The following is a 12,748-nucleotide window of genomic DNA, read 5'->3' on the forward strand; positions in this document are numbered from 1 at the left end:
GCCACTGCTGCCTAAGTTAATTACTGGGGGCATATTCTAAAATACTTCAAATACATCAAAACATATAGCCAACCCCAAGATGATCCTTCCAAGATGTTTCAGTGTAGGTTTCTGTAAATGCGCATTCAAGAAAGGACTCCTTTTGCCTCTGATCCTCTTCCCAAAATGGATGGACCTTGAAGTCAGCTGAATTCTATGGCATTGGCTTCAGCGTGGCAGAAGGCAAAGCTCTCCCCACTTCTTTCTGCACTACCCTGGCGTTTCTGAAAGAAAGCAGCTAGAGCAGAGTGCAAATGACAGAATCTACTCAGCAAAAATCCGTGGTAAGGATAATTAGGAAACAGGCAGATAAAATGAGTGAAAAGGTACATTGCCACTCTTTCCAGTGCCTGTTTATTTTCTTCCTGATCGTCTTCCCTTTGTACAAATCAGTGGGTGACAAGAAGGTTGTACCTTTGCATTTGCTTTACTCTCTGCCTGACACTGAAATACACTGCTTTGTAACAGGACCATCAAGATACTTTTCTCAAACTTCTTTGTGATATGGCCCTTCAGAAGGATACACCCATTTTAACTGGACAGAAATGAGTTTTCCTTTTAATTCTTTGGATTATCAAAGATAGGCTTAAGGCAAAGGCTAAGTGACTCTGCCTTACAAGTATAGATTCTAAAGGCAGACGGAAATGGCTGGAATAAACACAGAACGCCACGCATCTATAGTAAAACTCCCTCCACCAGACACAGTGAGGAAGGAGCCTGGGACAGGAGGGACTGTCTGCTCTTTCCCTTACCAACATAGATGGCCTGCTGTATGCAAGGAAACCCTGCAACAAGAATATGATCCATTCGTGCAGAACCTACTCATGTGTTCACACTGTTGTGGGAATTTATTCAAAACATTTAAGTTGTGCATGGATCACCCTGGGGGAAAAGTGCACTCCCCAAACTTGACTTTTGCACTGTAATTTCTTTGGATTGACTAATGGGGACTACTGACAGAGAGAGCATAACTTTTGGCACCTTTGAAATATACCTCATCTCTAATAGACCAACTTGCCAGGTCAGAGAAACATATATCTGAATTTAAACCCAAGTGCAGATATCCTTCTCACTTCAAGAGTGAAAGTAATGCAACTGTTATTTTCAATGGCTTTTCTTGTTCTAATACTGACAATTGTGGAGAATACTATCCGGCCATATCATAACTCAGGCTGAAGTTTTCAAATGGCTTTAAATAAAACATTAGTGTTCTTCAATAGACCAACTACTAGCAGTTAATCCCAAAATTGTTTCTCTGGAAAAAAAAAAAAAAAGTGAAATTATTGCTATTTGATGGCTATTTAGGTACAAAACTGTTGTGTCTTGAAAGGATCCTGGTTCCAGTTTTATTTTTCCCTTGAGGAACAGAACATGTGAGTAATATGACAGGTTGGTATTAATTTACTGCTCAAACCAAAATGGATTCAAAGATGGGTCTTAAACCAGTTCTGGTTTTCTGACTATAAAACATAAAAATCCAAAGTGCAGTACTTGTTATTATAGCAATTTGTGTATCTCTGTTGACCTCCCTGTTCATACTTCTATTGTTTGTCAGGCATACTGTGTTAAGACAGCAACAGAACTGTATCTGGGCTTTGTTTGTAGCTTTTTTTGCACTTTGGTGGTTTGTTTTTTTTTTTTGTTGCAGTCTTCTATTTTCTGCTGAGCACATTATCATCATTGTGCTTAAAGCTCATGCTTAGAAAATTGAACGTAAGTCCATTGCTGGTTGAGTTTCCAACTCTGGAAGCCTGAGGGGCAGGGGAAGGACAGGGGAGACTGACAAGGAGACTTAAAACATGGCACAATTCTAAATACATAGTTCTTCAGAGGGGCCGATGACTTGCAGCCACTACTGACTTTTACTGGTATTGTAAGTACTTGGCAATTCTAAGAAGTGTCACTGTCAATTTGCTCCTTCATGAGTGAATAACCTGAGATATTTTTTGGGGGTGGGGGTGGGGGGAGATAATGATAAGTTAATGTTAAACATATCCATTACTTGTTAGCCCCCCAGGTGTCTCTTTCTGTCTGACCCCATGTAGATGGGCAGTGAAGCAGCTGCAGATGGAAGAGCCCCAAGACCTGAAATGCAGGCAAACCTAGCCTGTTTTCATGAAACTGTGTCAATACTCTCTCTTATTTGAATCTTCCCTTCAACCTCCTCAGCATACTACTTCATCAGAATCAATCACTTTCTAATTAACTAGTCAGATTTTGATGCAGTTTGCCAAAATTTTATTATGCTGCTCTCAGAGTTATAGCATGCAATTATTTATTCAAGTTTCTACTGCTCTTACTTTGATGGAACTGGGTGAAGGAATCTCTTTCTGGGAGCCTAAGGGAGCTCTGTAATGAGAAACAGTTGCAGGAAGGTGAGTAACCCTTTTGCTTCGCAGGGTCTGCAATATGAGGAGAAAGGAAAAAACACAATGTGCTCCCTCTTTACGTTCCAGCATCCAGGGGGAAGAAATTAATGCAAAAACCAGCTTCCATATGCATTTCTTGGGTTCATGCTTAGATTTTTTTTTCGTAATTGGGAGTAAAACAATTATCCCTTTTTGGGGTATTACAGTAACATTCACAGCTGAGGGTCAGGCCCTTAGCAAGCACTGCAGAAACAAATAAAAGACAATATTCTTTAGGAGAGTTGGACATTACCAGTACAAAATGCTACAATACATAGCATTGCGACACTGCCTCTGTTGAACATTGAAATTCCTTATGCAGCATGTGCACTGGTTGGGTGTCTTAAGAATAGGACTTACAAAAGATAGCATCTTGAGTGGGGAACTAACTGAACATATTGTTAAGAAATGCGGAAGTGATGAAGAGAGCCTCAGCCTTCCTACTCAAAGCTAGTAAGGCAGCTGTCTTGACTGCTGGAGTACTCGCAGCAATAAGCCTTCTCCTGGGCTGAGGTACCTAAGGTAGCTCTGTCCATTTTCTCAAGAAACAGTAGCAAGAAAGCTTCGTCATAACTGAAAGATGGAATGCTTTTCAGGAGGGTGTAAGAGCTCTTCTAAGATCTTTTTGGTATGCAGAGTGATATTTGATGTACTTCTATTCTAGATGTTAACTACTGGACTAGAAAATTATATGTATCTTCATTCTTTGCCTCAGTGAGAACACAATCATTTACATGAGGTTTCAACAGCGGAGACACAGATACATCAGAGACTGCCTCACAGTTTGCTGGAGTTGAAGGCAGTGAGCAGCCTAGAGGTTTTGCACACACTCCCAACACTTCGATACCACTGCTCTTCTGCTGTGACCCCAAACTGTATGTCACAGACTGCCAAGGTTACCAACATGTTCCTTTGTCTATGCCCACAGAGCTTTTTTCATCCAGACACAAACAAAGCCTTGAGTTTGCTGTGCCAAATGACTTTAGCTGGTGTCTATGGTGCCTGAAAGGCTGCCCATCAAACTCCTTTACTCTCCTAGGTACAGGCAGAAGTCAACTATTGCCTGCCGGGCTCAAGCAGGACTCACAGGGGAAGAGACAGAGCCTGGGACTTGTGTTCAACTCCTGGAACAAACAACATAGTGATCAAGTTGCTACTTCACTGGTTCTGCTCTGGTTAGGCTGTGTCTTGGAGACCATTAATGAGGCTTGTCCCTCTCCCAGTGCCTGAGGGCACTGCATGTCACAGTACAGTCCTTCCCATGCCGTTGCAGGGGCTGGAGACCTGTCTTACAGATACTCCCCATCCTCCTCTGAGATAACGGGCCACGCTGCTGTGGAAAGACTGCCCATGCCTTTGTTAGCTGTGCCCACAAAGCAGCATGCTGCAGAGTGCTCGTACTGCACTGCTACAGCAGCACCACTGCTTTTCATTTACAGCTGCAGGAAAAGGCCAAGGAAGAAAGTTTTTGGCTTGCTATTGAGTCTCACAGATACTCTTTCAACTGCCTCTTGAAAATTATTCTGCCAGAGAGATTCTCAGACTAAAGCCACTTCCTTTTTCCTATTCCTATGTGTGTTCACATCTTGAATTAACTCAGTGTTTTAAATAAAACCATCAGCCATCTAATGAAACATGCAACTATATACGCTAGGAAGAAGAGCAAAAAAAGCCAATTTGCAAATGTGGCACCTATATTATTTTAAGGCATTGTTTCTTGTTAAAATTGTCAGGCATTATGAATCTAACTCCTATGTTGTTTTATTGAGAAATTAGGAACTTAATGAACAAAGGCTACTTTCCAGAGTATAGAATAGCTTGAAATACTAAATGAAAGCCATGTCAGTTAAGCCACTACAGTCTTCAATAAAGATCAGAATAAGAAGATGAAAATAACCAAACTCACCTTAAGCCTGTTAAATGCAGCCCTCAGGATCTGTGTTTCCCTCTTGCTCTCAGGAACAACTCGTATGACTTTATCACTGCCAATAACAGAACATTGAATTGACATTTTATGGCTCTTTGCAGCAGCACAATGCAACAGTAAATAAGTTCATATAGCTACTGTACTTTTTTCTTTTTCAGCATCTGCAAAATGTCAGGTGAAGTGGAGCTCTGCTTCTAAACTTGCTTCCTGTATTATGTACTTCCATAGAAATGACTTGCTCTTCACAGATCAGGGTGTCAGCTTGACCCTCCATTTCTATGTAAATGCTTTTGTTCATTCCTTCTAATTTAAATCATTCAGGCTGACATCTTCCATACTGAATATCTACCTCAGATCAAAACAATTATACTTTTTCCCGAAATAAAGAATCTGTTTCTGAGGACAAGATTATGTAAGATAAGATACATTGCTTTTGTATATTTAAACATTTAATTGGCTGAACAGTCCCGCATTCTCATGCATTACAGAGGGAACTTGACTTTAGAAGAGCAGTGACCTTCATTAACAGGGGCATGCCTTTTGTTTTATCCATTAAAGCTTGCACACATTTTGTGAAGTAAATAACTGTTCATAAATGCTCAGAAGGTTCTGGATAATAGCAGCTCATTTTATGCACTCTCTTTAGTGGATCTCAATGAATGCAATTTTGCAAACAGGAAACAAGAAACTGAAAAGCTGTCCATTCAGTGACGACCACCCATGTCATGAACTATGGGAGGCTAGAGACCATAAAAATAATCATAACTAAGACACATCATCATAATCCATACACAAGAGGGCTGAAATAAATGTGCGTGGCCAATGCCATTTTGAATTTGTACTGTTGATAACCAGTACCTCTCCCAAGAGACCCTGGAGGTCAAGCATGTCTTTATTTCTACAGTTCCATCCAGAAGCCAGAACTCCCTTTAAAAAAAATTCTTTATCTCCAGTTTCCTTATTATCTGGGAATTTTATGCAGTAGAATTTCCCCTGACATTGAGAGAAATGTGTCCCTTCAACATATTGTGAGCTCTCCTATTTTCCTGAAGCTTCTGAGTCTGCTCAGAATACATTTGGTAAACTAGAAGCAACACTGGTGAGTGTGCATTTGCTGGCCTCACTGTTTTAGGAAGGCTCCCAGGCTGCTGTTCTTCTCAGCAAACAGGCACCAGGTCTTGCCCTTGGTGAACTGCAGCTACAGCTCTGGTAGGACTCACCTTTGTTGCAAGACTCCTTAATACATATATAGGTAAGCGTTAAATATTGTCAGTAAGTGGTTCAGAAGAATGCACAGGTTGTTGGGTTCAGTACTACTAATAAATAAGGAATTCTGAAGTGGCTTACTCCGTCTCTTTCTGGCAGCCATTTTCCCTTCCCCTATTCTTTAGTCTCAACATCTGCTCCCCTTGGTTAGCCTCTGATCCTTCTTTCTGTCCGAGCTCTACAGTTTTGGTTCTCACCCCTGCTGACCTTTCCCTGTAGATGAGTCCTTCCTTAAAACTCCTTCCAACAGCTGCACAGCCTTAAAGTTTTTGGTCCAGTTACAGTCCAGGTTACGGCTGCAATAACACTGAGGTACCCAGAGATGTGGACCTCAGTCCATTCTGCTTGGTTGCTGTTTACTTTTCTTGACAAATGGTCTATGCCTAAGAAGGAAGGTTTCTGAAAGTACTCGTAATTTAGCAGCTCTAAAATTTTAGGGAAATTACTATGTTTCCAAGCCAAGTTTATCCTCCTGCATATGAACTTACACCAAAAGGAATAAGCCTCTTAGAGTACTACAACTGCTGCATCTTTTCAAGGAAAATAGATTATTTTAATCTATCGTACATAAACCAGTAATATTCTTTCCCATTACTCATTTATTTCAGAGTATTAAATTGCTGTTAAGAAGGAAATGGGTAAAAAAAGTAACGGTTGCCTAGGACATGTGAAGGTGAAGTAACTAAAGAAGATTCATTGGACATTTCTGGAAGGATTAGGACAATCAAAATATAAAAACCAGATTTTAATGAAATAAGTAGCTAGGCATGTGTTACGCAGCTGTAATGGAATTTTGAAAGAATGGATATCACTTAGGTATGGTCTTGAATTAATACACATCACTCTAAACTGTCTTGGATTAGCTCAGCAACTCTGTCATTTCCGATGTGATGAAAGACCTGCCTTAAAGAGGAAAATATTGGTGCTGTGACAGATTGATCACTTGACACATTGCTGGGAAATGCCTCAAGCTGTGCCTGGGTCTGCTTCTAGAGAGTTCATAGCAAGCAGTTTAGCATACCTGGTACCGTTAATATTTTATGAAAAGACAGTTAAGCCATTATGACAAGGCAGTTTCATTTTTTGTGCGTGCAAGATACAGGAATACACTGAATTCCTAAGAAGCGCCTGATAACACTCACTTCTGTAGGCTAGCCAGTCAGTGGATAATCACTATACATTCTTCAAAAAAAGAAAAGACACCAAATCCAGCTTTACTCCTAGTATCTACCAGTCAAAGAACATAATCCTGAGGTCACTTTTTTGCTCTACAGCTTTCCTAGTTACATTTCACACTAAAGAAATTAAACATTCAGGGTAGAAAGCCAACAGCCAACCCAGTATTTAAGACCCAACACCAAAATCTACCAGATTACAGACTAATGTGGTTGGGTAAGTGGCAGCTGTACCCTAAACAGAACCAGCTGGTGAGGTCCCCTGCCATCCCTCACGTCTAGCTGTTGAGGAGAAAGAAGCAAGTGATCATGTATACATCTAGGGAAAGTTGTGTTGCCTGCAGACGTATGTCAGCACTCTGCTGATTTATGCAGGCAAGGTTATTTTTCTAACCATGATGTCTCTGAACTTTTTTTTTTTTAAGTTATTTTTTTAAATTTCTAAACAAACAGCAAGATGGGATGTATTTTGTAAAAATAATACAGAATTTTGCATGCATCAGGACAAACTTTCCAGTTACCCCTAGCAACTAGTCTAATGGAATTTAAAGCTAGGATGTAGTGAGATCATTTGAATTATGTGTAAACACAGTTGAAAGCTTTTGCAAAGAGCAATCAACAAGCTTTATTAAATTAATTGACCAGATGAGAGTGGTGTACAAAGAGTAGAACCCAGACCACTGGTGTCCCCAGGGACAGCCCTGTGTCTGAGCAAAATGGGTGACCAGCTGTTGGCTAGCATTGACATGCAATGTCTTTTTTTTTTCTTTTATTACACCCTTCTACTTTAAAGAACAGCATGAAAAATGACACAGCCATTTCTGAAACACAGACTGTGCTACATGGGCCTGGGAAGGGTGATATTCCCTGCTGCCACTGGGGACTAAAACCTATTAGTTTATTTCTTTGGCTCTTTTAATTTACTTTTTTCCATTTACTTCATAGTTTTACTCGTCTATGAACAGACCAGATGGATTCAATGAAACCATCCTGCAGCACATATACAACTTCTTTATTGATGGAATTAGTAGTTCTCTCTCATGAAACTTTCATGCTGAAGTTACATGGCATGAATTGTATTTATGTAAATTCCTCATTTCCTTCAGGAAAATCCTTCTTATTGTTTTATTTTCGTTACTAATGTGAACCTTAATCAGCCCTCTCCTCTCCCATGGATTCAATAAAAGTATGTTTACAAAGGCTTTGCAAGTATTTTAAACACAGTTTGAGGAATGGTATGTTATAAATAAAATACCTATAGAAAAAGTCAGAAAATAAATCCCCACTTTAAAGCATCCATTCCTAATGGTAGAGGAGGGATTATAGTTCATGGGAACAAGCTGCCATAGCTTCTGCACTTAAGTGGTTCATTAAGGCTAGGGAACCAGTTACACACTGAAAGACACATCTGAAAAAAGCTACAGCATGAAAGCCTCTCATCAACTCCCAATATGCCATCAGATATCATTTGTGATGATAGAACAGTTGCTTCATTCCCTTTTCATTGCTAAACTCTTCTGCTAGTCAAAATGTTAAGCAATATTCAAACGTTAATTTTTAAATCTCTCCTCATTACTGGGATGAAGAGTTTCAACCAGGAACTCAATACTGTTAACAAAAACTACTTAAATAAGGTTGGGCTCCTTCCTGAGACCTGACGGGGACATCTGGAAAGGGAACTTTACAAAACTTCCTGAGCCCTTTATGGTTTTCTGTATTAAAGCAGATGCTGATCAGAAGAGAGCACCATTTGTATTTTCTACATAGCGTTATGTATATTCTCTGCCTTTTAGTTATTAAGGCAGGAAAACTGATGTTATTCCTGGTTTAAGGAAGAGCTAGCTAATCTATAATTTTGAATGAAAAAGATTTGCTTGGGTAATGTAGGCGGAAATGCTGAGGAGACAAAATATGTTATTACATGATACTTACCAGTGTAGCACAGATGACTTCTCTGAAAACGGAATTTATATGCAAGTTGCCTGATAATTCCAAGGCAGGAAATTTTAAGGACTAAACCAATGCTATATTACCAGCACTCCTCCTTTAAACAGCTTTGTTCCAGAGACAGATGGTCTGGAAAGGTGAATGTCTGCAGAAATTCTAGTTTTCGTTCCAACTAGGAAACAATGCTTTTCCAAGCAAAGTTGGCCTCCAATGCCTCATGAATGTTGCATATACGCCCATCTAGCTCAAACACAGAAAGTGGGAACCAGTTGTTTCAGTGTGTGTCTCTGTCTCAGACCAAAAATAAGTGTGTGTATTATAATGAAAACCATCCTTTTTCACCAAGTGTCAATCAGTCGTATGCAAATAGAAGAGAGAAAGAAGGCTGTTACTCAGGGCAGAAAATAAAATTAAGAAGTAACAAGAAAAATACACACTTAAGAGAAACAAACAGGCCATCGTAAGAAAGTGGTCAACAAGGATTTAGGGTGCTAACTGCAGGATTAAGGTATGCAAAAACTTGGGAGATGCCCATTTGAGCCAAGGGGGAGGCTGCAGTAGCCTGCTTAAATGAAACACCATGTATACCCATTTGAATTCACTTCCTAAGAAACATTATAATAACATGTTTGCATGAAACAACCGATGATTGCTTAGCTTGGATGTAATCCTTCCAATGATGCATTATATCAAGCACAGCTACTTTTAAAGAAAGGACCATCATCGAGCCAGTAACAGATTATTGAAAGGAGCTTCTGCTATAACCCCATCTGCTTCTTTGTTGCCATGGCTCATGTATTTCTCCAGTGAGTTGCTCTGTGCTTTGTGAGGAAGTGATGAGTATGTGGTGATGCTGTCAGGCCTGGCATGGGCCTGACAGTACCAGAATGCTTATGTCTGGTACTCCCCTGCCCAAACCAGGAAAGCTTCACCCCATCCTCCCTCTTCATCCTGGCTGCAGATGTATGTTGGGCTTGTGAGTGTGGCCAGACAAGCTTGATTTACTGTCCTGATCAGGTTGTGGCAATCAAGCACAGCACTGCCCAGCCAGCGATCCTGGACAGACCTGATTGTATCAGTTGCACATATTTTTATTCCTCTTCCTGTTCCTGACCCTCCCTTTCACCATGCTTGGACCTTGCTTTTTCTGTCCGTCTCCTCTCAAATAAACAACTCAGCCCTAATTACTTTTTCCCAATGTTCCCAGTTTTGCTACATCTGTATCCAAATTTGGTATTTCTAGGTAACTGCAGCCTCATACGATATTACTGACCGGGGTTACCTAGGTATTGTTGCACACAAAATGCCTCCAGTACTCCAATTACCTGTGAAATTCAACCATTTCTCACAAAAATCCTCCTTTACCTCCTGCAAGATCCAGCTGACCTTCACAGTGCTATCTGAAATTTTTGTCAGCTTCTCACATTGTCATATCCAGCAATTTCTCATGTTACGTCCCATAGTTTATCCATGTCCAGATCAGTTAGCTTAACCTCAGGCCAGGGTCTGGTCCACACTCTGCATGTGCCTGCAGCCCCAGCCCTCCTCCATGCTGAAAGTCCACACCGAAGCTCATATGCTTTTCTGAACTTCAGAATTGCTTCGGTTCATTCTAAGCTCCACACACGTTTTCAAACAACTGCAGCAACTATTTCCAAATTAAGTATATCGGGACTCTGCAAGGCAGATTTGCTCTTGACCTCAGTGAAATCAAAGAAAGAATACCAAGTCTCAAAAGAGGGTTGTTAAAGATTTAGATATCAAGAGCAGAAGGCTGAAGGGGCAAATGATTCTGTTTTAGAGGTCTACATTAGACTCCTTGTGCACTAACTTCCTTTAAGACCTTGAGAAAAAACATCACAGGTCATCTGCAGGCTTCACAGAAGATTTCTTACACTAAGCTTCATATGCTATATATTCACATTGTTGGCTGTCATTCACTTGTAAAAAACACACACTGTGCATTTGGTTGAAGATATTTGCTGGTGGACCAGTTAGTTTGATCCCTCTCTGCCTCATTTGTTCCAATGGCCTGAGCAAGAGTCTGGGCTCTGTCCTGGTGGGTGTGCTTGAAGCACGGGGACTTGCAAAAAGCATGGCATTCAGCCTGACCGTAGCTGAGTGCGCACTTGCCTGTAAACCATGACGGACAAGCTTAGGCTTAGAGCTATGCTTAGCTGACAGTGTAAACATAGCTTAGCTGCCCACCCCTATAAATGGGGATGATGGCATCTTTAAAACTTGTGAGGGTATTGAGACAATAAATAAATTCATGACTTTTAAGCTTCCAGATGGCTACAGTAATGGAAGGAATGCAGGGATCACAGATGTAAAGCAGTAAATACACATTTTACAGAAGCTAAAGAACGAAACTCTAACATTTTTTAAGTCCTGAAACATTGTGCATTTACCCCATAGACTTCAATGGTGTCACCCCATAGACTTCAATGGTGTCACAAGCACTGTAAGAGATCATCTCTAAGCCTAGAAAGATATCAAACCTTCAATAGTCCACAGGTCTGACTTGCCACGCAGCTCAGTTTCCTCTCCTTGCCTTTGATCTTAATAGAGACAATCAGATACTTACACAATACAGAACATATACAATGCTAAACAACGGACCAGGCTTCCTCAAGCCCTCTTTTCTATTACAGGGGGCATGCACACATGTACGCACACACACACGTAGAGTTATCAAAGACTGTACTTCATGAAACTGGACAAAGGCATCTGTTGCCTCAGCAAGACAGTAAATGCCACTGCTCATGGTTCACTCATGATAGGGAAATAAAAATCAGCATTTCTGCTTCGTCACCTGAAAACTACATCCTTTCTCAGACGTTTAAGCCTCACTATTCCTTGACAACTTTGCTTTTATTAAAGTCAAAGTACCATTACACCACTTGGACATGGCTTTGGCTTTTCTAGTAAATCTGTTTGAAACTGAAAAAATCAAGGCTTATCTGCACAAAGGTAAGCAATGTTAAGCCACGATTTCTGTCCTCAAAAAAATTCTGTAGTGATGCTTTATTATTTGATGCTATTCCTTTGCATCCTTTTTTTAACATCCTATAAAAGCTTTCTTCCAAGTAATCTAAAATTTTCCGTATCTTGAGTTTTTTCCACATACAGGTCTCCTGATAACATAAATAATTTGCCAGAGTCTTATCTGTATGCAAAGAGGGTGTGCAGAGGATCCTTACTTGTCAGGGGTCAGTGAAAAATTACTAGGTGCTGTACTTCTTCCCTTTTATGCTTTTCTGCAGACAATTAATTTATATTTCGAAACTAAAAAACAGCGAAGAGTCCAAACAAGAGATGTCCATGCCTTCTTGTTTTGGAGACAGCTATGAAGCTGTGAAATGTGTTGAAAGATTGGAAATAACCAGCCTTTTTGGTTGTTCAAGCAGGCCAAACCTGGAAAAGTACTACATTTTCAATGGAGGAGTCTTCTACAGTCTTTAAAGAAAATTTTAAAGACTGGCAATTTTCTGATAAAATTGCGTAAGTTGTCATTGCATACTAAATCCTAGTATTTTACCATTTAAAAAATCATGGTAAAATTGATTTACCATATACTATTTTAAAAAGTGTTTATATTAAAATTCTCATACACCCAGAAGTAAAATAACTGTTTTTTTATATTAATAAATAGCTTATCACACACAAATCTAAGGTCTAAAACCTTCCTTTAGAATGCTTGAAGTTCATAGAAAATCCTCACTTACAGAACACAAACTATGTGGATTTCCCTTCTTATGAACTATGGTTTTACTCGACCTGCCACAGCTGAAGAAGGGAACCTTTCAATCGAATACCTGCACATTTCCAACTGTGTGACAACCACTGAATGGGGTATGTTAATTTCTCTGCCTTGATGACTTTTTCTGAAGGATCAGACAATACTTCAATCTTTGTAAAACAGAAAGGAAGAAAATATTACTTTTACTTTTGAGTCATGCTCTTCACTTACATCAGTACTTATT

At 39.9% G+C, this 12,748-nt stretch overlaps 1 protein-coding gene across 1 annotated transcript in view; it reads right to left on the minus strand.

Moving 5' to 3' along the window:
* CPA6 (carboxypeptidase A6) overlaps positions 1-12,748 on the minus strand; it is an 84,863-nt gene that overhangs the window by 41,683 nt on the left and 30,432 nt on the right. The window contains exon 2 of the mRNA XM_040586674.1: positions 4,354-4,429. Coding sequence (XP_040442608.1) covers positions 4,354-4,429 — 76 coding nt within the window. The remainder of the gene's footprint in view (positions 1-4,353; positions 4,430-12,748) is intronic.

Source organism: Falco naumanni, chromosome 3 (genome assembly GCF_017639655.2).
Source record: "Falco naumanni isolate bFalNau1 chromosome 3, bFalNau1.pat, whole genome shotgun sequence".
NCBI classification, from domain to species: Eukaryota; Metazoa; Chordata; class Aves; order Falconiformes; family Falconidae; genus Falco; species Falco naumanni.